The sequence below is a fragment of the Salvelinus fontinalis genome, chromosome 7, assembly GCF_029448725.1.
Source record: "Salvelinus fontinalis isolate EN_2023a chromosome 7, ASM2944872v1, whole genome shotgun sequence".
NCBI classification, from domain to species: domain Eukaryota; kingdom Metazoa; phylum Chordata; class Actinopteri; order Salmoniformes; family Salmonidae; genus Salvelinus; species Salvelinus fontinalis.
The window spans coordinates 16,677,629-16,704,367 of NC_074671.1; the positions used below are offsets into that span (position 1 = coordinate 16,677,629).

At 44.6% G+C, this 26,739-nt stretch overlaps 1 protein-coding gene across 1 annotated transcript in view; it reads right to left on the reverse strand.

The window, feature by feature from the left end:
- Positions 1 to 26,739, reverse strand: part of LOC129859099 (brother of CDO-like) — a 45,400-nt gene that overhangs the window by 17,644 nt on the left and 1,017 nt on the right. Inside the window, exons 2-3 of the mRNA XM_055928472.1 lie at positions 1,896 to 2,033; positions 1,409 to 1,690 (exon numbers count right to left, since the gene is read on the reverse strand). Coding sequence (XP_055784447.1) covers positions 1,409 to 1,690; positions 1,896 to 2,016 — 403 coding nt within the window. The 5' untranslated portion in view covers positions 2,017 to 2,033. The remainder of the gene's footprint in view (positions 1 to 1,408; positions 1,691 to 1,895; positions 2,034 to 26,739) is intronic.

The following is a 26,739-nucleotide window of genomic DNA, read 5'->3' on the forward strand; positions in this document are numbered from 1 at the left end:
CTTCTATCTCAAGGCCATCAGACTGTTAAACAGCCACCACTAACATCGAGTGGCTGCTGCCAACATACTGACTCAACTCCAGCTCACTTTAATAATGGAAATTGCTCAAAAATGTATCACTAGCCACTTTAAACAATGCCACTTAATATAATGTATATGTATATACTGTACTCTATATCATCTACTGCATCTTGCCATCTTTATGTAATACATGTATCACTAGCCACTTTAAACTATGCACTTTTATGTTTATATACCCTACATTACTCATCTCATATGTATATACTGTACTCTATACCATCTACTGCATCTTGCCTATGCCGTTCTGTACCATCACTCATTCATATATCTTTATGTACATATTCTTTATCCCTTTACACTTGTGTGTATAAGGTAGTAGTTGTGGAATTGTTAGGTTAGATTACTCGTTGGTTATTACTGCATTGTCGGAACTAGAAGCACAAGCATTTCGCTACACTCGCATTAACATCTGCTAACCATGTGTATGTGACCATTAACATCTGCTAACCATGTGTATGTGACCATTAACATCTGCTAACCATGTGTATGTGACCATTAACATCTGCTAACCATGTGTATGTGACCATTAACATCTGCTAACCATGTGTATGTGACCATTAACATCTGCTAACCATGTGTATGTGACCATTAACATCTGCTAACCATGTGTATGTGACCATTAACATCTGCTAACCATGTGTATGTGACCATTAACATCTGCTAACCATGTGTATGTGACCATTAACATCTGCTAACCATGTGTATGTGACCATTAACATCTGCTAACCATGTGAATGTGACCATTAACATCTGCTAACCATGTGAATGTGACCATTAACATCTGAATGTGACCATTAACATCTGCTAACCATGTGAATGTGACCATTAACATCTGCTAACCATTAACATCTTCTAACCATTAACATCTGCTAACCATGTGTATGTGACCAATACAATGTGATTTGAGATAATAAGCAGTAGCAGAGCAAAGGGGGGCAGAGAGTCCGGGTAGCTGTTTGGTGAACTTCTCTAGCAGTCTATTTAGCATCCACACGATGGAGTTACACTACATTCCTCTTCTCTGCCCTGGCCAACAGTCTACTGGTTAACCAACAGCTACACTTTAAAAACAGATTGACTTTTTTCATGACCCGTTTTTGTACAATAGTATGCTCAGTCGGACACTTTGAGTTAACAGTGTTTTTCCCACATTCCAATAACTTGGCTTAAGGATTTGTATATATACTTAAAGCCAATGTAGGGAGAGTGTTGAAAATGAGCACAAATACTCACAATGTGGTGAAACCTACACATCGGGTGATACTTTATTTCTGTGTCAATGTGTTTGGATGTTATATAAACCTTAAATGCATGAACAACAACTCACTGGCAGCGGTGACGTTGGCGGGCACACTGGCCAGGGCCCCTGCGTTGGTGCTGGCCACACACTGGTACCTGCCCAGGGTGAGGTTGGTGAGGGCGGGGATGAGCAGCGTGCCAGGCTCCAGTACCACCCCCAGGTCCCCAACAGCCCCGGCAACCAGCTCGCGCCCGTTTAGCCTCCAGCTGATGTTGGCTGAGGGGGGTTGGGTGCTGCACCTCAGAATCACACTTCCCCCTAGCTTCTGGACCACTGACAGAGGCTCCTCTGTGAACACGGGTACTTCATCTGATAGAAAGGGACGAGAGAGGACGAGGGATGAGAGAGAGATGAGAGACACTGCCGTACACCTATTTAAACTGTGTGAAGTTATCCTATTCTCCATCTACCTACATGGGATTGAATCCTTACTTCTGATGTTAGTATCTCTCTAACTATCCCTGTTTCACTGTTGAGATGTTGTGACATGAGTAATGACCAGTGCTCTACTCACCAGTGGCACCATTGACGGTGGCGCCGCCCTGTAGGCAGCACAGCAGCACTGCACTCAGAGCACTCAGCACTCGTGTCCGTCGCTTTTTCATCCACGGAGTCCAGTCTAATGTTCCAGACATCTTCCATACACTATGCCCTGGTGGAGAGAGAGAGAGGGGGCAAGAGAGAGAGAGAGAGAAAGAGAGAGGTCAGATGGTCATACACAGATTTAAGACACTCAAAACAAACAGTGTGAATCCACCGAATCACAAATGGGCACACATACACGCAAACACACACACACACACACACTCTCACACACACACATTCTCTCTCTCACGTACACACACATAACTTATTTTATTCTGCCACTAAACCAACAACCACTCAAACCACTGACAGATCCCATGGCAACGCCATAAACAAACCTCCACATACAGGTACATATACATACACCACCCACACACGCGCGCAGCAGAAATGTACACACCATATACACAGCCAGCGGAAACACACCCCACTGAAAGGTAGAGTCCAGGTGAAGGTCCTGCTCCCAGCCCTCAGAAACACAACTCCAGCCCAGACACAAACAAAACCTTTCTTTTCTGTTAGGCCCCATGCAGCACTGACCCCATGCCAAGACTGACCCCCTCACCACTCATCCCCCTTTCAGCCCCTTCATCAAAGAGGCGCCCTCATTCTGCGGGGGTTAACCCGACTCTCCCCCGCTCAGGTGTAACTGATACAGGTAGAGGGTATGGGGGAGCAGGAAGGGGACAGAGAGCCTGTATTCACCACACAAAGAACAACTGAACACAGGGAGGACAGGGAGGGGAAAGGGGGGAATACTAGTATCGCAGCTGTGTGTGTGTGTGTGTGTGTGTGTGTGTGTGTGTGTGTGTGTGTGTGTGTGTGTGTGTGTGTGTGTGTGTGTGTGTGTGTGTGTGTGTGTGTGTGTGTGTGTGTGTGTGTGTGTGTGTGTGTGAGCTCATATGGATATTAGAGAGCAAGAGAGGATGATAGAGGGGGAAATAAGGCCAGAGAGCAAGAGAGAATGATAGAGGGGGAAATAAGGGCAGAGAGCAAGAGAGAAAGATAGAGGGGGAAATAAGGCCAGAGAGCAAGAGAGAATGATAGAGGGGGAAATAAGGCCAGAGAGCAAGAGAGAATGATAGAGGGGGAAATAAGGCCAGAGAGAAAGAGAGAATGATAGAGGGGGAAATAAGGCCAGAGAGCAAGAGAGAATGATAGAGGGGGAAATAAGGCCAGAGAGAAAGAGAGAATGATAGAGGGGGAAATAAGGCCAGAGAGCAAGAGAGAATGATAGAGGGGGAAATAAGGCCAGAGAGGAAGAGAGAGGAAGAGGGAATTATAGAGGGGGAAATAAGGCCAGAGAGCAAGAGAGAATGATAGAGGGGGAAATAAGGCCAGAGAGCAAGAGAGAATGATAGAGGGGGGCCGGTAATGGTCAGTCTATTAACAGTTAATGCCCAGCGGGGAGCTTTACTCAGCCTTGTCGCTCTGCCAAGTTTCCCAAATTCTTCCCTGTCAGGTTAAACTAACAACTTCCCATCAGGATGAGGAGGGTGGTCCACAGCTCCCAGAGAACATCACTCTCTCTCTCTCTCACTCCTTCTGTTTCCCTCTCTCTCCCTAACTCTCTCTCTCTCCCTACCTCTCTCTTTCTCTCCCCCTACCTCTCTCTCTCTCCTTCTGTTTCCCTCTCTCTCTCCCTACCTCTCTCTCTCACTCTCCCTACCTCTCTCTCTCTCTCCCTACCTCTCTCTCTCCTTCTGTTTCTCTCTCTCTCTCTCCTTCTGTTTCCTTCTCTCTCTCTCCTTCTGTTTCATTCTCTCTCTCTCCTTCTGTTTCTCTCTCTCTCTCCCCCTACCTCTCTCTCTCTCCTTCTGTTTCTCTCTCTCTCTCTCTCGCTCCTTCTGTTTCTCTCTCTCTCTCTCTCTCTCTCTCTCTCCTTCTGTTTCCCTCTCTCTCTCTCCTTCTGTTTCCCTCTCTCTCTCTCCCCCTACCTCTCTCTCTCTCCTTCTGTTTATCTCTCTCTCTCTCTCTCTCTCGCTCTCTCTCTCTCTCTCACACACACACCTACATACACACTAGCATGCGAACACACACATCCTCATACATAAACACACAGTACTACACAGGCTCATTCACACTGCATACTCATACATGCAAGGATACATAAACACATTAACACTCTCACACACAAACACACACAAGCAAACACACAAGCACACACACAAGCACACACACAAGCTGGCCCTGATCCTATCGTTGCAAGGGAATGATTGATGAAGCTTCAGGCTTTAGTGACAGAGCCTAACGAGGAGCAAACACACTCACACACACGCACACACTCGTGTGCACGCACGCAGGGGGAGAGCAGGACAGAGAAAGTGGAAAATATTACACAGCAACTTCATTATATTCCAATGGCACTTTAGTGAAACCATTTTCTTTAGTTGGTGGGCACAGGATTCTAATAGATAGTTGTCAACTATTAATAAACAAGTTCCATAAGGTATAAACTAAAGTCATCAAGACATAGATGAGGATCCTATATGTACACAAACTCTTTGATTCTCCATTCATCTCTTACCCTTCTCTCTCCACCCAGAACCCTGACTCCTGACCTAGAACCCTGACTCCTGACCTAGAACCCTGACTCCTGACCTAGAACCCCGACTCCTGACCCAAAACCCTGACCTAGAACCCGGACTCCTGACCTAGAACCCTGACTCCTGACTCAAAACCCTGACCCCTGACCTAGAACCCTGACTCCTGACCTAGAACCTTGACTCCAGACCTAGAACCCTGACTCCTGACCCAAAACCCTGACTCTCTTTCCATCTACATGGGCTGGATCACATTAGCTCTGTCTGGAACATACTGGAACATGTACTCTAGCACTCTCTCACACACACACACACGCACACGCACACACACACACACACACACACACACACACACACACACACACACACACACACACACACACACACACACACACACACAACCCTCTCTCATCTAGGGAACCAACCACCTGTGGGTCCCAATGGGGAGAGCTACGAATCCTCAAAAAGCACACAAGCAAAATTGTAAGACCCACACACAGACAAAAACAGTTTCACTGCAGACTAACAACCACATTCACACGGTTTCACATGATTCATCACGGTTTAAAAACACTCTTCTTCTTCCATGAGTACCTCTGCAACATCAATCCTCCCTAAAAGCAGCCTCCTCTCTGGCTCTGGCTCTTCTAGATCCATTCATCAGAATAGACTGTATTTTCTTAGCAGATACCATGCCTCAGGGTGACAAGCTGGCCTCAACACAACTTTTTCCATCCATCCATTCCAGCAGAGATAGAAAGAGAGCAGAGAGACCATAGAGAGGGAGAGGGCACAGCGAGAGAGAGAGAGAGACTAATGAAGCCTTCTTCTTTTCTTTCCTGTCCTCTCTCTCCTCCTCCGCATCCCAGAGCAGAGGGAGGCTGATGAAGACCAGAGACACACACAGACAGGTCCTCTGATTTAGGACAGAAGAATAAGAGTGTGTTGCAAATAGCCTGGAGTTAACCTCAGGGAGAAATTAGGGCTAGGAATTGCCAGGAACCTCACAATACTTACGTGCCGATATGATATGTATTTCGATTCTCACGATTCTATATGTATTGCAAACTGTGATTTTATTGTGATTTGATGTTCCAAACATACTGCTCACCATGTCTTCAGCAGAGGGAGAAGAGAGAGTCATGAGAAAACAAGTTTTAATCAGTCATGGAAATAAAAGTGATGAAAACGAATTGTCTCCCAATTTAAATAGAAGATGGAGAACAAGCTATGAACGAAAAATACTTTGTTTTGGTGCAGGTACAGTCAACCAGTGTAAAAATAAGACTTCGATATTGTCAAAACGATACATCGTCAATAAAAATATCCTGATATGTAACTATCATTTTTTGCTCCCAGTTCAAAGCTTGGTAAATCTGTCCCTATGTCAGTATGCTTGTAAACTCCTGTGTGTATCTTATAAGCTCCAGATGTCTGTGCTCCAGAGGTGTGTTGGGGTCGTTTGTGTATGACAGTTTATTACGTACATCCATCTAGTACCGGGTCAGACACCCCTTTGCTTCCAGAACAGACCGAATTCTTCGGGGCATGAACACGTCGCTCAATTGGTATCAAGGGACCTAACGTGTGCCAGGAAAACATTCCCCCACCACCAGCCTGTACCGTTTACACCAGGCAGGATTCATGCTGCTTATGCCACACCTGACTCTGCCATCAGCATGACACAACAGGAACTAGGATTCGTTGGACCAGGTGATGTTTTTCCACTCCTCAATTGTCCAGTGTTGGTGATCTTGTGCCCACTGGAGCTGCTTCTTCTTGTTTTTAGCTGATAGGAGTGGAACCCGGTGTGGTCGTCTGCTGCAATAGCCCATCTGTGACAAGGACCGTCGAGTTGTGTGTTTCCAAGATACCGTTCTGCAGAACAGCATGTTGTACTGCGCCGTTATTTTCCTTTTTGTGGGCCGCCTGTCTCCTTCGACCTCATAAACAAGCTGTTTTCTCCCACAGGACTGCCGCTGACTGGATGTTTTTGGTTTGTCGCTCCATTCTCGGTAAACCCCAGGAGGCCGGCAGTTTTTGAGATACTGGAACCGGGGCACCTGGCACCGACGATCATACCACGCTCAAAGTTGATTTGGTCACTCATTTTGCCCATTCTAATGTTCAATCGAACAGTAACTGAATGCCTTGGCGCCTGCTTTATATTGCGAGCCACGGCCACGTGACTTACTGTCTGTAGGAGCAAACCATTTTTTTGTGAACAAGGTGGTGTACCTAATAAACTGACTTGTGGGTATGGGTTAGGTCGGGCATGTAATATGTGTGTGGAGTGTATGAGTGAGTATAGGTGTATGAGTATGTTGTTTGCTCTTATGTGAGAGATGTAGATGGCGAGCAGTACTTATGAGTCTTGGATGTTGCATCAGTACTATGGGCATATACGTGTATGCAGACCTGCCAACATGCACTCATTTTGCATACCATCTACGCAATTCTTTGTCCATGTACGAAGGTACGAGATCCGAGTTAAAAGTACGCAGAAATGAATATTATTATTATTATTATTTTTTTTTTTTTACATTTAATAAAAAATAAATCCACTGAGTAAATCTAACATCCCGATTCTCGAGCTGCAACACACAGACATGAACGGAGTTTGTGTCAACTGACCTGGATATGAATACATCATTATTAGACGCAGCTACCTCATGTCTGCCCCTCCTCCTGTTTGTTGTGATGCTGAGTTTTCCGACTGTCAGCTGTAAGTTAACACCTGGACAAATCCCTTTTCCACTCCGTGTGTTGTGGAAAGGTAAACACATTGGTTCAAGCTAACGTTAGAGAACATAAGATGGACATTCAGTGGGCTCTAAAGTGCCAGCAGTTCACTCGCATTTGCTAGTGAAAGAAATTAAATACAAATACGAAAAATAACTGGTCGCATTTGTGCGAGTGTGAAAAACATTTAATTCTGCGTTTCATTAGTTGTATTTTCCACGTATCCATTACAAGGATCCCGCAACCTGATAGATTGTAACAGTAATTATGATCACGTCACAAAAAGCATTACAAAAGTATAATCAAAAATAAATATGAACATCTTGGAATTAAATGGAGTCGAGTTTAGAAGACTGCATGATGAAGAATGAATGAGTGTCCGGTATTAACTATAGAGGCAATGCTTCTAAAATGCCTTTGCACTACATTTGAGATTTTATCAATTTCGAAAATCTGAAATGATGTATGTGCTACAAATAAATACAATAGACACCATTACATAGTTTGCAGTCTGTGTCGATGCAATCATTTGTTTTAATGTTTGGAATGCTGTCAAGAAAGAATTCTAGAATTGCGATCAGACTCGAACAGCGTGCGCATGAGCATGCGGGGGAAAGAAAACCCCAATTCGGTGCGTGCTACACGGAGCGAGTTGAATCTCCATTTTGCCGCGCGCGTCTGATACTCTAAAAAGTTGGACAGGGTTGGCAGGTCTGGTGTATGTAACGGTATGCTGTGTACTAGTATGAGATGGTGAGAGGTGTATGAGATGGTGAGAGGTGTATGAGATAGTGAGGGGTGTATGAGATGGTGAGAGGTGTATGAGATGGTCAGAGGTGTATGAGATGGTGAGAGGTGTATGAGATGGTGAAGGGTGTATGACATGGTGAGAGATGAGGGATGTATGAGATGGTGAGAGGTGTATGAGATGGTGAGAGGTGTATGAGATGGTGAGAGGTGTATGAGATGGGGAGGGGTGTATGAGATGGTGAGAGGTGTATGAGATGGTGAGGGGTGTATGAGATGGTGAGAGGTGTATGAGATGGTGAGAGGTGTATGACATGGTGAGAGGTGTATGAGATGGTGAGAGGTGTATGACATGGTGAGGGGTGTATGAGATGGGGAGGGGTGTATGAGATGGTGAGAGGTGTATGAGATGGTGAGGGGTGTATGAGATGGTGAGAGGTGTATGAGATGGTGAGGGGTGTATGAGATGGTGAGAGGTGAATGAGATGGTGAGAGGTGTATGAGATGGTGAGGGGTGTATGAGGTGGTGAGAGGTATATGAGATGGTGAGGGGTGTATGAGATGGTGAGGGGTGTATGACATGGTGAGAGATGAGGGGTGTATGAGATGGTGAGAGGTGTATGAGATGGTGAGGGGTGAATGAGATGGTGAGAGGTGTATGAGATGGTGAGAGGTGTATGAGATGGTGAGGGGTGTATGAGATGGTGAGAGGTGTATGAGATGGTCAGAGGTATTTAGGAGTCAGTGGATAAAGCCTCTTTGTGGCGCTGGTGCAGGCAGGCTTCTTGGGTTCCCCGGGCTAAATCAGGGCCCTATTGTTCCCCTGCCTCCCAGGATAAATTAATTTTGACAAGGCTGCTAATTGGATAAAACCAGGCTGGAGCCTCCTCCCTGAGCACTCAAATTCCATCTGCTTTCTAGCATGGAGAGAAAGGACACAGGATGAGGGGGGGGTTAGGGGTGTTGGGTAGCTAAGCTGTTGAATATGTATCACCCCCCTACTCCTCCTCCTCTCTTCCTCACACCCTCTCTCTCTTTCTATCCACCATTTTACATCCTTTACTACCCCCCCATCCAAACATCACAATGGCCCCCCTTTAGATAAACACATGCGGTGTCAAGTGTGAGGATTGCTGGGTTCAACTGCTCCGCTCGGGCCCGCCGGCCCACAATGCCGCACTGCATAGCTGCCATGCGGGAGGCCGGTTGCCCCTAGCGACGCTAACAGGCAGAACGCACCTTAATAGAGTGGAGAGTCATTGTAAAGCAGTGAGCCGGCGCACGGACAAAGACCCCACGGACCCTTGAGAGAAAGGGGACAAAGACCCCACGGACCCCCAGAGAGAAAGGGGAGACGCTACTCTGAAGGGCCCCGGGAAGAGCTGATGATGGGGCCTGCTCAATGGAAGAGAGGAGAGGAAGAGAGTGTGTGTGTGGGGAGTGGGGGGGGGCAGTTTGAGAGTAATGTGGGGGGGTGGGGGGGGCTCAAAGACCAAGAGGTTTGAGAGTAATGTGGAGAGGTGAGTGGGGGGGTGGGGGGGGGCTCAATGACCAAGAGGTTTGAGAGTAATGTGGAGAGGTGAGTGGGGGGGTGCTTAGATGGGTGAGGTTTGGGGGGTGAAGGGGATGGAGAGGGCTTGACTGAGAAAGCAGAACAGGGTTCAAATTAACGGAGGGGATGCCAACTGGCAGGCGAGCAGGAGGACAGAGGGTCTTGTCAATGAGAGGGTGTGTGAGAGCATCGTTTGAATGTGTCCAACATATTTTCCCTGCACTCAGTCAATCTGGATGCTGGCCCTTTGGTCAGGCTGGTCAGGCTGGTCAGGCTGGGGCTGAGTGAAGGAGATAAAATACAACAACCGCTACAGCTCTGCTCTCATTTGACATTTTAGTCACTTAGCAGACGTTCTTATCCAGAGTGACTTACAGTAGTGAGTGCATCCATTTTCATTTGTACTGTTCCCCAGTGGGAATCGAACTTGGCGTTGCATGTGCCAATTTAAGATGAATTGCCAGTCCCTCCAGGATTCCACAATTCTGCCATCACATTTTTTGGTGGCAAAATCAACAATTCCCTGCATAATATGTGCGGGCTTGCAATTTTGACCAATCACCACACAATTTCCGCATGAAACATTCAAATCATCGCAATATTATTGCATAAAACTGACCCATCACCATAGTACAAAAAGAGGGCTCGCAATTTCAACCAATCACCAGACACTAACAGCATAATATGGTTCAATCAAGCCACAGGTCAACAAACTTTTTCCCTCATCAGAGCATTTTCTGAACTAATTGGACAAAATCGTTGTATAATGCTATGCTAAATGTCAGAATTGCCGCAGCTATTTTTGCCGGCAAATATTTTTTTTAAATACCTGCGGAATCCTGGAGGGACTGAATTACATTTCCCCAACCCGTTCCCTCAGCTGTTTACCAAAACAAGTGGCAGTGCTGCCGTTTTGTTGTTTTCTGAATCCCAGACTATAGCTTTAATAGCCTACACTGTTACCTAAACAACCTGTTAGCTGTACAGGAACCAGTTCATCCCAGGTCCCTATGCTATGGCTAGGTCTATACCTAGCACATACAGTTTCAACACACAGTCCTGTCCCTCTCATTGGCTAGTCCAGTACCTGGGTTCTCTCTGACCTCTGACATTAACAGAATATTCTGGAGGGTTCTCTCAGGGTTCTCATAATGTTGCCCAGTGTCCGGTCTGGAGCGTGAAGTCATGAGCTTTGCCAAAAGTCAAAAGTCTTGTTCTGCCCTAGAAAGCCTATGTAAATTCCAATCGCCAGAATGAGCCAAAAGAATTGTGTAGATGCCCATTTTGGGCTCTAAAATGTGTTTATTATGATCAAGTTCAATCTCCAATGTGAATTCTGTTCGCTACAAACCAAGATATTTAATTAAACAGTGATCAATTCTGACTACTACATTTGTCGTCACACAGGACCACGTGCTGACACAGACCAATCACAGGCCGGCAGGCTACGAGGAGGCTCGCACCCTCATGCACACTTCTTGCCCTTATGGGGGTGTGGTGTGCTCATAAAGCTCTTCTTACCCTTATGGGGGTGTGGTGTGCTCATAAAGCTCTTCTTACCCTTATGGGGGTGTGGTGTGCTCACAATGCTCTTCTTACCCTTATGGGGGTGTGGTGTGCTCATAATGCTCTTCTTGCCCTTATGGGGGTGTGGTGTGCTCATAATGCTCTTCTTACCCTTATGGGGGTGTGGTGTGCTCATAATGCTCTTCTTACCCTTATGGGGGTGTGGTGTGCTCATAATGCTCTTCTTGCCCTTATGGGGGTGTGGTGTGCTCATAAAGCTCTTCTTACCCTTATGCGGGTGTGGTGTGCTCATAATGCTCTTCTTACCCTTATGGGGGTGTGGTGTGCTCATAATGCTCTTCTTACCCTTATGGGGGTGTGGTGTGCTCATAATGCTCTTCTTACCCTTATGGGGGTGTGGTGTGCTCATAATGCTCTTCTTGCCCTTATGGGGGTGTGGTGTGCTCATAAAGCTCTTCTTACCCTTATGGGGGTGTGGTGTGCTCATAATGCTCTTCTTACCCTTATGGGGGTGTGGTGTGCTCATAATGCTCTTCTTACCCTTATGGGGGTGTGGTGTGCTCATAATGCTCTTCTTGCCCTTATGGGGGTGTGGTGTGCTCATAATGCTCTTCTTACCCTTATGGGGGTGTGGTGTGCTCATAATGCTCTTCTTACCCTTATGGGGGTGTGGTGTGCTCATAGGTTGACTACCTCAGCCAGGATGAAAACGGGCTTCATATTCAAATCCTTCCGGCTTCATGCGCCATTTGGAGTCTTCCATAGGAATACTGTACGTGGATGACGTCAGAGCTATCACCCTCTCTGGTTCTAATGTCTATGGATGTTGCCGCAACATTCTGGAGAGTTCTGGGTCGCGTTTAATGTGGTAAAACTAACGTTACAGAACGTTCAGATAGAACTGTTTTATGTAGAACACACACAAGTCTATGTCATGTAGATTAGGGAATCATGTTAGCTGGTCTTTACAAGGCATTTCTATCAGGCCGCCGTGCCCTCCTGATGGTGGCGCTGGTGAGGTCTGAGTTGGTGAGGTTGGCAGTTGAGCCCACTCCAGCAGGTGGAACCCGCTCATACCCCTCTCTCTGAGCTGAGTACCCACAATCCCCCTCTCAACATTTCTCTACATCTCCAGACATCAACAGATCCCATGCTACAGAAATGTCACATCAAAAGCATCGTCTAACAAGGTTGGGATCCCCCCCCCACTCTTCACAAAGTATTAATGAGCTATTCTCTCCCCCCTCCACCCCATCATTCCATCGACGCTAACGAGCACCAGGCCGTCTCAGGGATTAACGAGGGAGATCAAGCCAGGCCCGGAGGGGGCTCTAATCAATTAGGCACCGCTGCATATGCATCATTTATATAACGAGGCAAAATGAACCATTGAACGCTAATTCTGGTGCTCCGGCAAGGTTCATAATGCCATGGTTAACAAACACATAATGTCACGACAGACGCTGGATGGATGTCTGCCTCTGTGTCCTCCCGGGCCACGGGAACTAGAACCACCTGACTGAGCCCTACACACTACCCGACACCACCCTGGGCGTGTGTGTGTTGCAGCTTGTGTGTTTACAGTTGTGTGTGTCTATGATAATAATGAGCTATAGACTAGAAGTTACTGCTTTCGTCATAACACATGCAACGGCTAAATGGAATACTGTAGTTAACTTCATAAGCATAAAGAGCCTTTAATACGAAATGAGTGTGTGTGTGTGTGTGTGTGTGTGTGTGTGTGTGTGTGTGTGTGTGTGTGTGTGTGTGTGTGTGTGTGTGTGTGTGTGTGTGTGTGTGTGTTTGTTGCCTCTCTTCAGGGAAGACAGGGCGTTTCTGAGAAGCTTTCACTAAGAGCCAAGAGCCCCAGAGCAAACTCCCTGAGTAATCAAGTAATCAGTCCCATACACCACAGGAAGAAGACACCAAACTAATGCCCAGTATCACACACACATACACACACACACACACACACACACACACACACACACACACACACACACACACACACACACACACACACACACACACACACACACACAGCAAACTAATGCCCAGTATCACACACACACACACACACACACACACACACACACACACACAACACACACACACACACACACACACACACACACACACACACACCAAACTAATGCCCAGTATCACACACACACACGCACCAAACTAATGCCCAGTATCACACACACACACACACACACACACACACACACACACACACACACACACACACACACACACACACACACACACACACACACACACACACACACACACCAAACTAATGCCCAGTATCACACACACACACGCACCAAACTAATGCCCAGTATCACACACACACACACACACACACACACACACACACACACACACACACACACACACACACACACACACACACACACACACACACACACACACACACACTGGCGTCGTATACTCACAGAGGCATACAAAAGTAAAAATATAGGTTGTAATAAACAAGACCAGTCCAATCCTCCAGAACGTACATGGATTATAGCTACAGACACACAAAGACAGATAAACACATAACAACATACATGGATTATAGCTACAGACACACAAAGACAGATAAACACATAACAACGTACATGGATTATAGCTACAGACACACACAGACAGATAAACACATAACAACATACATGGATTATAGCTACAGACACACACAGACAGATAAACACACACAATAAGATGTACCTTTGCACTTACATACATGCATATTCCTGGTGAGTTCTTCCAGGGCTGCAGAGGAGGGAAAAATAAAGGGAGGAGTGGAGTGGAAGGGGCCCCTAGCTTCTTTGGCAGCTCATACATCAGAGTGAATGGAACCAATTATAAATCAAGAGACATTTCTCCATATTATTCAAAAGCCCTGCTCAGCCCAGCCTGACTCCTGTCCTCCATACTGCTCTCTCTAGGGGAGGAAAGGAGGGAAAGAGAGGAGGGAGAGAGATGAATAAAGAAATGAGAAAGAATGCAGATATAAGAAACAGCCTGGGAAAACGGGGAGGAAATGTAAAATCAGCTATAAAAGAGGTATAGAGAAAATATAGGTACATGGCATAGTGAAAGGAGAGAGATGGCTGAGAGATAGGGGTTATATGTCAATAATAGATGGCTGAGAGATAGGAAGTATATGTCAAAAATAGATGGCTGAGAGATATGGGTTATATGTCAATAATAGATGGCTGGGAGATATGGGTTATATGTCAATAATAGATGGCTGAGAGATATGGGTTATATGTCAATAATAGATGGCTGAGAGATATGGGTTATATGTCAATAATAGATGGCTGAGAGATATGGGTTATATGTCAATAATAGATGGCTGAGAGATATGGGTTATATGTCAATAATAGATGGCTGAGAGATAGGGGTTATATGTCAATAAGACTGTACTAGACTGCTTATTACATGGGTAATAAAGATCAGGTTAGTGTAACAAACCCTGTCTGTCTCTGTGTTTGTCTCTGGCTCTGTGTGTCTCTGTGTGTGTCTCTGTCTCTGTGTTTGTGTCTGTCTCTGTGTCTGTCTCTGTGTTTGTGTCTGTCTCTGTCTATGCGTCTGTGTCTGTGTCTGTGTGTGTGTGTGTGACTGATTGAGTTGCCTTGGGCCCTAAATGCCACAGGAACAGCTGGAGGGGACTCATTTCAAAGGGAGCTTTGAGTGTCAGAAACTAGATTACCGGTGTGTGTGTGTGTGTGTGTGTGTGTGTGTGTGTGTGTGTGTGTGTGTGTGTGTGTGATACTGGGCATTAGTTTGGTGCGTGTGTGTGTGTGATACTGGGCATTAGTTTGGTGTGTGTGTGTGTGTGTGAGAGAGAGAGAGAGAGAGAGAGAGAGAGAGAGAGAGAGAGAGAGAGAGAGAGAGAGAGAGAGAGAGAGAGAGAGAGAGAGAGAGAGAGAGAGAGAGAGAGAGAGAGAGAGAGAGGAGAGAGAGAGAGAGAGAGAGAGAGAGAGAGAGAGAGAGAGAGAGAGAGAGAGATAGAGAGAGAGAGAGAGAGACTCTCAGACATGTCATAGCAAGGCCAGAGGACTTCCATGTGTCCTGTCACTCAAACTCAAATGATGTTGTTCCGGACTAAAAGAGAAGCAGGCCAAAGCGCAGTAATACAGACAGACAGAGAGACAGACAGACCTGTGCCAATAGCAACAGAAACAAACACAGGCAGAATCTGTGGTAATCTGTATTGCTACAGTAACTGACAACAGAACATGATAGCATCTCTAAAATCTAAAACTGACTGTGTTGCTGTTCTCAGACCAGTTCTTTTGATTTATGAGTGAAGCAACAAATATAGACTAGTGGTATTATCCCAGACCAGGGAAAGCCACCAGATCCATCCATCCAGCTAAGATAGGTTTCCACATCTCTGGGAATGATGGGGACGTGTAGTAAAAATAAACAGACGTGTTTAACCACCAGCCTATGATGGTAGGACCCAAATCACCTTCCTGATCCAAACTGAAATACCAAATCACCTTCCTGATCCAAACTGAAATATCAAATCACCTTCCTGATCTGAACTGAAATACCAAATCACCTTCCTGATCCAAACTGAAATATCAAATCACCTTCCTGATCCAGACTGAAATATCAAATCACCTTCCTGATCTGAACTGAAATATCAAATCACCTTCCTGATCCAAACTGAAATATCAAATCACCTTCCTGATCCAGACTGAAATATCAAATCAACTTCCTGATCCAAACTGAAATATCAAATCACCTTCCTGATCCAAACTGAAATACCAAATCACTTTCCTGATCCAAACTGAAATATCAAATCATCTTCCTGATCCAAACTGAAATATCAAATCACCTTCCTGATCTGAACTGAAATATCAAATCACCTTCCTGATCTGAACTGAAATATCAAATCACCTTCCTGATCCAAACTGAAATATCAAATCACCTTCCTGATCCAAACTGAAATATCAAATCACCTTCCTGATCTGAACTGAAATATCAAATCACCTTCCTGATCTGAACTGAAATATCAAATCACCTTCCTGATCCAAACTGAAATACCAAATCACTTTCCTGATCCAAACTGAAATATCAAATCATCTTCCTGATCCAAACTGAAATATCAAATCACCTTCCTGATCTGAACTGAAATATCAAATCACCTTCCTGATCTGAACTGAAATATCAAATCACTTTCCTGATCTGAACTGAAATATCAAATCACCTTCCTGATCTGAACTGAAATATCAAATCACCTTCCTGATCTGAACTGAAATATCAAATCACCTTCCTGATCTGAACTGAAATATCAAATCACCTTCCTGAGCCAAACTGAAATATCAAATCACCTTCCTGAGCCGAACTGAAATATCAAATCACCTTCCTGATCCAAACTGAAATATCAAATCACCTTCCTGATCCAAACTGAAATATCAAATCACCTTCCTGATCCAAACTGAAATATCAAATCACCTTCCTGATCCGAACTGAAATATCAAATCACCTTCCTGATCCGAACTGAAATATCAAATCACCTTCCTGATCCAAACTGAAATATCAAATCACCTTCCTGATCCAAACTGAAATATCAAATCACCTTCCTGATCCAAACTGAAATATTGTTGTTGAGTGACAAAGTGTCTTTTGAATCAGAGAACAAACTCAATAAGAACGCGTCCCAGAATACTGCTGGAGAGGGAAAAGCAACTCCTAGACACAGAAACAATCAGAAATGACAATAATAACCAACGAAAAACTACTTTCAGTGTAACTGAAGAGTAAAGGCGTCCGTCCGCATGCTTTCCATCCGAAACAGTTTGGAACAGTTTGGAACAGATGACATTTGGTTCGTTATGGTCTTCGGTAAGGGTTTATTCGGCTGTTCGTGGACAAAAAACCTTATCTTCGAGGCAAACCGAAGTTCGCTAGCTCAAGACTATGCCCCTACGTCAGTGATTGGTTAACAGTAGAGATTCTTCAATTAAGTGTTTTTTGTCATTCAACAAGAGACTAATTGTATTCATGCTCATTTTTTTACTTGAGAAATACTGCTCTAAACATCTTAGATGTAAAATTGAGTGACTAAGATCTCCTCTGCAAAAACGTGAAAATGAATGAGACATTTTAAGAGAGTATGAGAGCATACATTTGGTTCACCTAACAGAGTTTGGCTAGGCGCCAGCCGAACCAAAGCATGCAGAGGGCTTAAGACATTGGTTGATCCCTCCCTAGGGAGAAGACATTCCAGTGCCTGTCACAGAGTGATGGATCATTACTCAATCATTACTCTGTCATAACACAGTCATAACACAGACAAATCAGTTATAACACAGTAATAACACAGTAATAACACAGTCATTACTCAGTCAATACACAGTCATTAGACAGTCATTAGACAGTCATTACACAGTCATTACTCAGTCATTACTCAGTCATTACACAGTCATTACTCAGTCATTACACAGTCATTACACAGTCATTACACTGTCATTACACAGTCATTACACAGTCATTACTCAGTCATTACACAGTCAGACAGTCATTAGACAGTCATTAGACATTCGTTACACAGTCAGACAGTCATAACAGTCATTACTCAGTCATTACACAGTCATAACACAGTCATAACACATTGGCACAAGATGACATTGAAGGATGGCTCCAACCAAAATATGTTGATGGCTCTGTGGGGTTCTGTTCACACAAACTGTGTGTGTGTGTGTGTGTGTGTGTGTGTGTGTGTGTGTGTGTGTGTGTGTGTGTGTGTGTGTGTGTGTGTGTGTGTGTGTGTGTGTGTGTGTGTGTGTGTGTGTGTGTGTGTGTGTGTGTGCGTAAGAGAGAGAGAGAGTAAAGGCCAATTCTTCTCGTTTTTCAAGCGAAGGTCTTTTAAGGGAGTATGCGAGCACACTGGTTTGGATCGGCTAGGAGCCAGCCGAACTGCAGCATGCGGACGCCTTTAGAGACAGAGACAAAGATAGAAAGAGACAGAAACCGAGAAAGGGTGAGAGAGGTTTCAGTCAGAGTGTTGCTGTGCTATCTGGTGCTCCTGTGTGAATGGTCTTTGAGAGGATGCCTGCGTGGCTCTTGGCTCGTTTAACGCTAGCTAATCTTTGTACAAATATCTACTTAGCACACACAGGACTGTTTGTCTACACACACTCTGCTTACTTACCAGTGTCTGGAGTTTATCAATGATTTAACAACACTATGTCAGTCTCACACACACAAACAGCAGAGTGTGTGTCAACACACCTAGAGGTCACTGACGCTAGAGGTCACACGTGCCTTTATTCAAACATAAGTGTGACTTCTACCTAGGTAAAACTAGTCTTCTGATTCAGGGTGGCAAGCTGATGATGGATACTACGCAGTCAGCAGTACAAAACAACAGTATGTAGGGACAGGAATGTTCCACTTCAATCAACCAGTCCATTTAGAGTTTGTGATAAAACTGTCCTCATTTGGAATGCAGCTTGTGTATTCCATCAGGTTTTTATAGGCCTGTATTTAATAGAGTACTCAAATACTCAAAACGTGATCTTTAATTTTTTTAAATCTAATACTGTAAAACTATTTGGTGGATTGTACTTTGTGGCTGGCAAAACGGGAAGTGAAATTTTGTCATTTTAAAGTGTCTTGAGGAAAGTTAATTTGCTTTTACTTTAGTGTTCCATTTGTACATGTGCATTAGCTGGGCACAACAACAAAAGAAACCAAGCCAAGCATCGCACAGCTCTTCTCCCTAAATTTCCTTTCCCCTCTGTGTCTCATTCACTCAACTGCGTTCCGACCGCTCCCTACACACACGTGAGCTGAGTGTGCACACAAGCTCCCGTTAGGATACAAGCTCCCGTTAGGCCTACAAGCTCCCGTTAGGACACAAGCTCCCGTTAGGATACAAGCTCCCGTTAGGACACAAGCTCCCGTTAGGACACAAGCTCCCGTTAGGACACAAGCTCCCGTTAGGATACAAGCTCCCGTTAGGATACAAGCTCCCGTTAGGACACAAGCTCCCGTTAGGACACAAGCTCCCGTTAGGATACAAGCTCCCGTTAGGACACAAGCTCCCGTTAGGATACAAGCTCCCGTTAGGATACAAGCTCCCGTTAGGACACAAGCTCCCGTTAGGATACAAGCTCCCGTTAGGACACAAGCTCCCGTTAGGACACAAGCTCCCGTTAGGACACAAGCTCCCGTCAGGACACAAGCTCCCGTCAGGATACAAGCTCCCGTTAGGATACAAGCTCCCGTTAGGACACAAGCTCCCGTTAGGATACAAGCTCCCGTTAGGATACAAGCTCCCGTTAGGATACAAGCTCCCGTTAGGACACAAGCTCCCGTTAGGACACAAGCTCCCGTTAGGATACAAGCTCCCGTTAGGACACAAGCTCCCGTTAGGATACAAGCTCCCGTTAGGATACAAGCTCCCGTTAGGACACAAGCTCCCGTTAGGACACAAGCTCCCGTTAGTACACAAGCTCCCGTTAGTACACAAGCTCCCGTTAGGATACAAGCTCCCGTTAGGACACAAGCTCCCGTTAGGATACAAGCTCCCGTTAGGATACAAGCTCCCGTTAGGATACAAGCTCCCGTTAGGACACAAGCTCCCGTTAGGACACAAGCTCCCGTTAGGACACAAGCTCCCGTTAGGATACAAGCTCCCGTTAGGACACAAGCTCCCGTTAGGATACAAGCTCCCGTTAGGATACAAGCTCCCGTTAGGACACAAGCTCCCGTTAGGACACAAGCTCCCGTTAGGACACAAGCTCCCGTTAGGATTAGAGGTCGACCGATTATGATTTTTTAACGCCGATACCGATACCGATTATTGGAGGACCAAAAAAAGCCGATACCGATTAATCGGCCAAACTTTTTTTTTTTTTTTATATAATGACAATTACAATACTGAATGAACACTTATTTTAACTTAATATAATACATCAACAAAATCAATTTAGTCTCAAATAAATAATGAAACATGTTCAATTTGGTTTAGATAATGCAAAAACAAAGTGTTGGAGAAGAAAGTAAAAGTGCAATATGTGCCATGTAAGAAAGCTAACGTTTAAGTTCCTTGCTCAGAACATGAGAACATATGAAAGCTGGTGGTTCCTTTTAACATGAGTCTTCAATATTCCCAGGTAAGAAGTTTTAGGTTGTAGTTATTATAGGATTTATAGGACTATTTCTCTCTATACGATTTGTATTTCATATACCTTTGACTATTGGATGTTCTTATAGGAACTTTAGTATAGCCAGTGTAACAGTATAGCTTCCATCCCTCTTCTCGCCGCTACCTGGGCTCGACCCGGAAAACCTCGACAACAGCCACCCTCGAAGCAGCGTTACCCATGCAGAGCAAGGGAAACAACTACTCCAAGTCTCAGAGCGAGTGACGTTTGAAACGCTATTAGCGCGCACCCCGCTAGCTAGCCATTTCACATCGGTTACACCAGCCTAATCTCGGGAGTTGATAGACTTGAAGTCATAAACAGCTCAATGCTTGAAGCATTGCGAAGAGCTGCTTGCAAAACGCATGAAAGTGCCGTTTGAATGAATGCTTACGAGCCTGCTGGTGCCTTCCATCGCTCAGTCAGACTGCTCTATCAAATCATAGACTTAATTGTAACATGATAACACACAGAAATACGAGCCTTAGGTCATTAATATGGTCGAATCCGGAAACTATCATCTCGAAAACAAAACGTTTATTCTTTCAGTGAAATACGGAACCGTTCCGTATTTTATCTAATGGGTGGCATCTATAAGTCTAAATATACCTGTTACATTGCACAACCTTCAATGTTATGTCATAATTACATAAAATTCTGGCAAATTAGTTCGCAATGAGCCAGGCGGCCCAAACTGTTGCATATACCCTGACTCTGCGTGCAATGAACGCAAGAGAAGTGACACAATTTAACCTGGTTAATATTGCCTGCTAACCTGGATTTATTTTAGCTAAATATGCAGGTTTAAAAATATATACTTCTGTGTATTGATTTTAAGAAAGGCATTGATGTTTACTGCATTCGCGTAACAGGCGGGCTCCTCGTGAGGCAGGTGGTTAGAGCTGGTGGTTAGAGCGTTGGACTAGTTTAACCGTAAGGTTCCAAGATTGAATCCCTGAGCCGACAAGGTAAAGATCTGTCGTTCTGCCCCTGAACAAGGCAGTTAACCTACCGTTCCTAGGCCGTCATTGAAAATAAGAATGTGTTCTTAACTGACTTGCCTAGTTAAATAAAGGTGTAAAAAAATATATATATAAAAAAAATTGAAAATCGGTGTCCAAAATTGCCGATTGTTATGAAAACTTGAAATCGGACAAAATTAATCGGCCATTCCTAGCTCCCGTTAGGATACAAGCTCCTGTTAGGCCTACAAGCTCCCGTTAGGCCTACAAGCTCCCGTTAGGCCTACAAGCTCCCGTTAGGCCTACAAGCTCCCGTTAGGCCTACAAGCTCCCGTTAGGCCTACAAGCTCCCGTTAGGCCTACAAGCTCCCGTTAGTTCTACAGAACAAAATATTTTTTTGCAACTGTATAAAAAATAAAAACTGAAATAACTTATTTACGTAAGTATTTAGTCCCTTTGCTCTGAGACTCGAAATTGAGCTCAGGGGCATCCTGTTTCCATTGATCATCCTTGAGATGTTTCTACAACTTGGAGTCCACCTGTGGTAAATTCAATTGATTGGACATGATTTGGAAAGGCACACATCTGTCTATGTAAGGTCCTACAGTTGACAGTGCATGTCAGAACGAAAACCATGCAATGAGGCCGAAGGAATTGTCCGTAGTACACCGAAACATGATTGTGTCGAGGCACAGATCTGGGGAAAGGTACCAAAACATTTCTGCTGTATTGAAGGTCCCCAAGAATACAATGGCCTCCATCATTCCTAAATGGAAGAAGTTTTGAACCACCAAGACTCTTCCTAGAGCTGGCCGCCCGGCCAAATTGAGCAATAGGGGGAGAAGGGCCTTGGTCAGGGAGGTGACCAAGAACCTGATGGTCACTCTGACAGAGTTCCAGTTCCTCTGTGGAGAACCTTCCATAAGGACACCCATCTCTGCAGCACTCCACCAATCAGGCCTTTATGGTAGAGTGGCCAGACGGAAGCCACTCCTCTGTAAAAGGTACACGACAGCCCGCTTGGATTTTGCCAAAAGGCAACTAAAGGACTCTCAGACCATGAGAAACAAGATTATCTGGTCTGATGAAACCAAGATTGAACGCTTTAGCCTAAATGACAAGCGTTACTTCTGGAGGAAACCAGGTGGTGAAGCATGGTGGTGGCAGCATCATGCTGTGGGGATGTTTTTAAGTGACAGGGACTGGGAGACTAGTCAGGATCAAGGGAAAAATGAACGGAGCAAAGAACAGAGAGATCCTTAATGAAAACCTGCTCTAGTGCGCTCAGGACCTCACACTGGGGCGAAGGTTCACCTTCCAATAGGACAACGACCCTAAGCACTCAGCCAAGACAACACAGGGGGGCTTCGGTAGAAGTATCTGAATATCCTTGAGTGGTTCAGCCAGAGCCTGGACTTGAACCTGATCGAACATCTCTGGAGAGACCTGAAAATAGCTGTGCAGCGACGCTCCCCATCCAACCTGGCAGTGCTTGAGAGGATCTGCAGAGAAGAATGGGAGAAACTCCCAAAATATAGATGTGCCAAGAAGACTCATGGCTGTAATTGCTGCCAAAAGTGCTTCAACAAAGTACTGAGTAAAGGGTCTGAATACTTATGTAAATGTGATATTTCCGTTTAAAAAAAATCATAAATTTGCAAAAAATTCTAAAAACCTGTTTTTGCTTTGTCATTATGGAGGATTGCGTGTAGATTGATGAGGGGGAAAAACAACTTCATCCATTTTAGAATAAGGCTATAACGTAAACAAAATGTGGAAAAAGTCAAAGGGTCTGAATACTTTCTGAATGCACTGTATTATCACCGAGACAGGCCTCAAGGAGATTTATTCAACACCCTTGAAAGGCCAAAAGCACATCGTTTCAGGTACATCTGTGTAATGTGATCAATTGTTAGGTAGGTGGCAGGGATACAGGAGTGTGAGCAAACATCTACAACTTCTATGTCTCTCGAACTATGCAGACTTTTCACTCCTCCGCTTGCATGTTTTATCTTTGTCCTCCCTTCCCTTTCTCTTCCATGCTTCTCTCCTGCACAGCTATGTTCTCTATTCCCTCCCGCCTTCATTCTCCTCTCCTCTACCTCCTTTCTCCATCCCTCCCTCTCTCCCCCTCATCCTGTGTGGAAGAGGCTGTGGAAGGCTATTGAGGTATGCAGGGTCAGGCTTGGGAGGCAGGGTGGCTCGGAGCCCCAGGGGAGGGTACTGGACCCTGGCCACCTGTTGCTCCAGGTGGCCCTCTCTGAGACTGGACACCTAAAACCCCCAGGACATGAGAAACCTGACCCTACAACCCCTGCAACACTAAAGCACAATATGTCAAGTAAACTACACAGCCATAAATGCAAATCTACAGAACAATAGGTTTGATCTGTGGGAAAATGTTCAAATGAGCTTCCAGCAACCAAGCCTTTATAGTTGGCTATGTGTATGATCACCATTACACTAAAACACTAGTATAACCGCCTAATATGGATAGACTGACAGCCTAAAGTCACTCTCTTTCACAAGCACAGTCCATAGTGCAGGCTATGAGAAACACACAGCATGCCCTACACTGAGATCTGACTTCACTGGAACATGCAGGTGATCCTGAGAGGGGCTTGTTCAAGACGAGAGTGACAAGCTGCACATTCCAGTGTAAAGAGATTATCCTGATTGGAGAACCATCATGAACACACATACACACACACACACACACGCACGCACGCACACACACAGAGTTAGGCCCGCAGATAGTAGCCTGCAGGCTGTTATGACTACATGATCGTACCCGCTGTAGCACAGATGAAAGCACACCCTCAGGAGTTATTTTTCTCCTTTTGCCAATTAACATTAAATCCTCTAAGAAAACAATAAACCTTTCCACAGTTGTAGCCAGAACTTAGACAGAACTCAAAACGTCCCACAGCACCAGAACAAGAACTAAAGAACTATCCACCCAGAGTCACAGCGCCAGAACAAGAACTATCCACCCAGAGTCACAGCGCCAGAACAAGAACTAAAGAACTATCCACCCAGAGTCACAGCACCAGAACAAGAACTAAAGAACTATCCACCCAGAGTCACAGCACCAGAACAAGAACTAAAGAACTATCCACCCAGAGTCACAGCCAGGACAAAAACGATCCATATAGTGCCAATCTATATTCATGGCATCAGAAGCAAAACAACAGCAACCAGAACCTAGCCAGAGTAAGCACTAACCACGGACCCATAGCCAGAACATAGCCAGTACAAGAGCTATCCTGCCCAGAACCAGAACTATCCACGAAAACACATCCAGACAGGATGAGATCTATCCATTGAGTCATTGTCAAAACAAGAGCTATCCAATGAGTCCTAGCCAAGCCAAGCTATTCATAGACAGAACAAGACATACCTACGGAGAGTGGACCAAAACACCAATGCCAAACACACACCTATTAAGGCAACAAAAATAAGGACCTGTCATGGGTTTTTAAGAACTCAAAGTACTTCAAGGCCTGATGTTATCTTTCCAGAATAGGCCCATGGATCAATCCTTGTCTTTAACCCTATTGTTAATAGTTAACGAATGTTGGGCTGGCATGACAACGGAACAGTAAAATGTGTGCGTTCATCGGCACACAGCTAAGGCTGCTCAAAACTGTGCCACCAAATAAGATCAGAAGACTGAGAAAGGAGAGAAAGCCAATCAGGCTGGAATGAATTAGAGAATAGCTTTGACCGGTGACCACCGAAGGTCAACAACAAACTCTACCACACCAGAGTTACCAAACCAGATGTTCCTTAGATGTCCTTCAGACAGAGGCACAGGAATCAATGCCAAACATACATAGCCTCTTGGTAAACCAGTTCACGTATTCAGTTTAATTGAAGAGATCATTCTTCTTGATCTCTTCACGTAAAGTTATGAAAAGATCACACAATTTACTGCAGTGGGCTAAATCAGGGTCACACAGAGTGTTTCTTGGTAGTCTTAAACAAATCTACTTTGAAACAAACACCTCACACACATGGTTATGGGCTTAAACAAAATAATACATCTGACATGGTACAGGTGTCGAGTTGAAATGTATTACATTTAGAGTTTGCATCCCAATATTACACTTTATATACATCACAGAAGACTGAAATATAACAGAACTCTTTGACACAGAAACACCACATTTTCCGTTTATTTTTTAAATTGTGTTTATTAATTATGAAATTATGAAAAATATGAATAATATTCCACCCATAAGGCCACTAGAGGACGATTTGGTCATTTGACTGCAGGAAAGGGTTTTAATAGCGATGGGGGGGAAATCGATACAGTTACATATCGGGATATTCTTTTTTACAATATATTGTATCTTTTCGTTTTGACAATTTCACTACATGGTTACTACATGATTCATATGTGTTATTTCATAGTTTTGATGACTTCACTATTATTCTACAATGTAGAAAATAGTACTAATAAAGAAAAACCCTTGAATGAGTAGTTGTGTCAGAACTTTTGACTGGTACTGTATTTACAAAAGTATGTGTACACCCCTTCAAATGACTGGATTCGGCTATTTCAACCACACCGGTTGCTGACAGGTGTATAAAATCGACCACACAGCCATGCAATCTCCATAGACGAACATTGGCAGTAGAATGGCTTACTGAAGAGCTTAGTGACTTTTAAGGTGGCACTGTCCCACATTTCCAACAAGTCAGTTCATCAAATGTATGCCCCGCTAGAGCTGCCCTGGTCAACAGTAAGTGCTGTTATTGGGAAGTGGAAACGTCTAGGAGCAACAATGGTTCAGCCGCAAAGTGGTAGGCCATGTAAAAATTGTCTGTCCTCGGTTGCAACACTCACTACCGTGTTCCAAACAGCCTCTGGAAGCAACGTCAGGCTGTTATAGCAGCAAAGGTGGGGGGGACCAACTCCATATTAATGCCCATGATTTTTTAATAAGATGTTTGATGAGCAGGTGTCCACATACTTTTGGTCATGTAGTGTATCATATCGGCACCAAAGTATTCGTGATAATATGGTATCACGAGATCCCTGGCAATTTCAAGCCCTCATTTTTAATCCATCTGACATCATGGATTGAGCTGAAACAATCTCTCCAGCTGACAGGGTGTCTTGTCGGTTTAACTGAGGTCTATTTTCTATGCGATGCAGTTGGGCTAAATGTATTCTAAATAGAGCAGTGACAATCTCACCCATGCGCTGATTCGCCAAGAGCTCATTAGCCTATTGGATTTGAAAAACATATTTTGTCATTTAAATAATTCCTCAGCAAAGCGATGATATGAGACTCATTGAGAGACGCCCTTGACAGCTCATAGCTAAAAGACATTCAGGCATTCCACCGCATTGATGGTTCAGAAGAGTTGACCAGCTGTCAATTTATTGTAATTGGGTTATTCTTGCACAGTGTACGTTTGGTTTAGTGATGAGGGGAGTGGGTTCTTTTTAAAGGCACACAATTAGTGGTGTCAAAGCTGTGCGTCATGAGATAAAATCCAATCTGTTTC